General features: G+C 38.8%; 1 protein-coding gene across 2 annotated transcripts in view; it reads left to right on the top strand.

Annotated features, from left to right (window-relative positions):
* RAB5A (RAB5A, member RAS oncogene family) overlaps positions 1–4,313 on the top strand; it is a 39,288-nt gene that overhangs the window by 32,644 nt on the left and 2,331 nt on the right. For both annotated transcript variants that reach the window (XM_032162320.2, XM_058443428.1), the window contains exon 5: positions 18–111. In XM_032162320.2, coding sequence (XP_032018211.1) covers positions 18–111 — 94 coding nt within the window. The remainder of the gene's footprint in view (positions 1–17; positions 112–4,313) is intronic.

Here is a 4,313-nt window from a genome sequence, read left to right as displayed (position 1 = left end):
TTTTGTTCTGTAAACAGGAAGCACAGTCCTACGCAGATGACAATAGTTTATTATTCATGGAGACATCCGCTAAAACATCAATGAATGTAAATGAAATATTCATGGCAATAGGTAAGATTAATATCTCTTTTAAAATGATCAATATAAGCAAAACAAGTGTGAAGTATATTTGATTTGATTGTCTCTTTTTTAAAAAATTATTGAGGGTGGGTTTGTGTGTATGTTTATGTGTGTGTGTGAGAGAGAGAGAGAGAGAGAGATTATACCACTTTTCTAAGTCCCTTCCACAAAGCAATATTTTGTTGGTAATATTGTTAAATTTGAAAGATGATTACCTATTAGGTTGTAATATTGTCAGTTTAGGCAGCTTCTTCCAGGTGAGTTAAGCCTTGACCTTAACCTGATAGTTCAAACAGATAGATTTTGCAAAGGTTTTGCTGGGAAATTTGGATGAATATTTTTTTTAATTAGGTTATACTTTTTAAAAATCAAATTTTTGGTAAATATAACTCAGAATAACATGACACATAAGTATACAGATTGACAAATTATTTTAATGTAAACATTATAAGGAAGATGATTTTAGAGCCTAGAGGCATAAGGAGGAAAAAGGAAAACAAAGCAACAGGTAATACTTTTATATTACCTCAGATGGTCATTTGATCTTACACAGTGTCCTTGCTATTGCTTTAAGGTACTTTTTTTTCTTTTTTTTTTTTTTTTTTTTTTTTTGGAGACAGAGTCTCACTCTGTCACCCAGGCTGGAGTGCAATGGTACGATCGCAGCTCACTGCAACTTCCACTTCCCGGATTCAAGCGGTTCTCCTGCTTCTGCCTCCTGAATTGCTGGGATTACAGGTGCATGCCACCACGTCCAGCTAATTTTTGTATTTTTAGTAGAGACAGTGTTTCACCATGTTGGTCAGGCTGGTCTCAAACTTCTGACCTTGTGATCCGCCCACCTCAGCCTCCCAAAGTGCTGGGATTACAGGCGTGAGCCACCACGCCTGGCCCTAAGGTACTTTTAACTGAAGGTAATTGCTGTTTCAGTTATAAGTAATGAAGTTGGAGTAGTAATAAGCCTCCTTTTTTCTATAACAAAAATAAAGGTTGGTTTTTTTTTTTTTTTTGGTTTTAGATTTTTTTTTTTTTTTTAAGCCTTTCCTCTTTCCAGTGGTTTTAATGTATAGATTCTACCTGAGGGGTCTGTTTTGGTGGTTCTCAAAGTTTGCCGTCTGTTGTTTTCATGTGCCCGGCACTCTTCTCATCCCATAACACCTTTTATTTTACAGCCCTGATTCTTAACTGGGGTGTTCACAGTCCTAACCCCAAGTAAGAAATATTCTTAAATTGAACTCATATAAATAAACAGTTAATAGCTGAATCAGAGAATAATGAAAACCCAGTAAAAGTTGCAAGTATTTTTATTATTTTTCACTAGGTGACTGAGTTTAATGGTACTTCATTTGAAGTGGGAAAAAACTTGCCTGTTTCTCATATAAACTGTTTTCCTGAAAAACTCAAGTTTGCAGTTTGCTAGGGAAATGCTGGCACAGTTGCGAAGGATTGTGTGATAATATGCTCATTTTACAAATGTGACAGATTACACCCAGAATCACATCTGAAAAGTTAGAGGAAACAATGAGATAATAGGCCTCTCAAATCAGCCTGCACTTTAAACCTTTCTTACAGTATTTAAACTCTACCAGATGGGCTTTAGTTTGTACCTTTTTATTCAAACATGCTAATAAAGTCATTTTTCGAGTTAGAAAGCAGCCTACATATTTTAGTTTTTTGCTTTTTTTCTGAAATTAGAATGTTTCCCTTCTTAAAAGAAAACCTGTGTTGTAAATGGAATACTGTGGCCTTTCCATTTCCTTCACTAGATTAGTAAATTATTTTTTTCTTTTTTTTTTATGAAGGAATACTTTGATAGATTAGTAACTTAAATCACACAGTGCACTCATAACAACTCTAATCAATGCAAGGACTAAAAAGTTACTCATTCTAGTTTATTTCCTTCATCCTCTTAATCTCACTCACCTCTGATTTAAACGCTTAGGGAAGCATGCTAGAGGGAGACATGATTGATTGCTCAATCCGGAACCTAAGTTGTTATTATATACAATATATAATGCTATTTTGTGTCCCAGGTACCAGTGTTCAGCATCTCTGGGGCTTTGCTTGTAAATAACATTTGACTGGAGATTTACCATTATTATGCTATCTATGCTACCAGCCCAGAGCCAATCCCAGAGAAGTGGCCCGATTGAAGGCTTTCTTTCCAAACTTCAGTGCTGCTGGCTCCCAAATCCATTGCCCAACCCAGCATCTAGGATTCTAAAAATGATTGATGCTGATGTAGAATGGAATGTGTAGAACAAATAAAGGATAAAATTTGGTCCACAATGCAACTAGGCAATCAGATCTCGAAGTAGAGCGTATTCAATTTCTGAGTAACCTGAGTCAAAGCTATGGTAAAGTTAGACTCTTAACATAGTGGTCTGTCCCCAAGATTGATAGAGATCAGTGTGTGCAGCCACTCTTAAAATCAGTACTCTTAGACATGTTTAATATTCTGCTTCCCCTTAAAAAATGAATTTAGCACATCAAGGATCTTACGGATTAAAACAAACTACAGCAATCTCCAACTTTACAGTGGTTTGACTTAAGATTTTATAACTTAATGATGGTGCGAAAGTGATATGCATTCAGTACATTCTCGACTTACTGCGAGATTACATACAGAAACCCATCATAAATTAAAAATATCATAAATCAGGCTGGGCATGGTGGCTCACACCTGTAATCCCAGCACTTTGGGAGGCCAAGGCGGGCAGTTCACCTGAGGTCAGGAGTTGGTCAGGAATCAAGCCTGGCCAACATGTCGAAACCCCGTCTCTACTAAAAATAGAAAAATTAGCTGGGCGTGGTGGTATGTGCCTGTAGTCCCAGCTACTTGGGAGGCTGAGGCAGGAGAATTGCTTGAACCCAGGAGGCAGAGGTTGTAGTGAGCTGAGATCGTGCCGCTGCACTCCAGCCTGGGTGACAGAGCGAGACTCCACCTCAAAAAAAAACAAAAAAATCATAAATCAAAAACATACAAGTTAGGATGGATATATCAGGATGTAGCACCATTGTAAGTCAAGGAGCATCTGTATATGCAGCAAGTAAGTTTTTTTAATCAGTGGGAAGCACACTCCAGAGAACAGCCACTAGCCGTATAGAGTTTGGCAGAGGTAAAGCCATAACTGCTGGTTGAGAGTGTTGTCTGAATCTGACAAGCCACACTCATCGGACTCAAATAAAATTAGGAAATAGTTTTTGGAGATGAGGTCTTCAGGATAATTCTATTTGGATTAGGTACAGCTACTGGTCAGTCAGATTAGGATTCATCAGCCCATAAAAGGAGAAAATGAGGTTGGTTGCGGTGGCTCACTCCTATAATCCCAATACTTTGAGAGGTCACGGTGGGATGATTTTCAAGGCCAGGAGTTCTAAACTAGCCTGGGCAACAGAGCAAGACCCTGTCTCTACTAAAAAAAAAAAAAAGCCAGGCATGGTGGTGCACACCCTGTAGTCTCAGCTGCTTGGGAGGCTGAGGTGGGAGGATGTTTTGAGCCCTGGAGTTCAAGGCTGCAGTGAGCTGTGATTGATGCACCACACACTAACTTGGGCTACAGAGGGAGACCTTGTCTCCAAAATGAAAAGAAGTATGGCTGCAGGCTACGTTCAAACTAAGATCACAACAAAGTGTTGAGTATGTCTAAATGTATGTGGATATGTTTGTGTCTGAGTGTATTTCCACTAGCATGCTAAGATATGTTTGTGTGTGAGTGTGTTTCCTCCAGTATGCTAAGTTTTGACCCATGCGGGCATCTAACTTGGGTCTTATCTGTCCTTCTTTTGCCCAAAGCATAGATTATAATTGTTCATTCTCAAAAATTCAACTCTTACCTATTTCCCCTTTATTTCAAGGCAGCTGATGGTTACTTGCAAGGTGTAAGTTTCTCTTTTAAAAACTAAGCAGTCGAGCATGGTGGCTCATGCTTGCAGTCCCAGCACATGGAAGTCTGAGGCGGAAGGGTTGCTTGAGCCTAAGAGTTCAAGACCAGCCTAGGCAACAAAGTGAGACCCCATCTCACTTTGGAACTCAGGACTACAGTGAGCCATGATCACGCCACTGCGCTTCATCCTGGTGACAGAGTGAGACCCTGTCTCTTAAAAAAAAAAAAAAAAAAAAAAAAAGAGAGAAAATGTATACAGATGTTTTAAGGCCAAAGGCTGTGGAAGCCAGGAAGGAAATAGTAAAT

The sequence above is a fragment of the Hylobates moloch genome, unplaced genomic scaffold, assembly GCF_009828535.3.
Source record: "Hylobates moloch isolate HMO894 unplaced genomic scaffold, HMol_V3 SCAFFOLD_8, whole genome shotgun sequence".
Classification (NCBI taxonomy): domain Eukaryota; kingdom Metazoa; phylum Chordata; class Mammalia; order Primates; family Hylobatidae; genus Hylobates; species Hylobates moloch.
The sequence above is the reverse complement of the archived record's forward strand: the minus strand, read 5'-3'. Positions and strand labels throughout refer to the sequence as shown.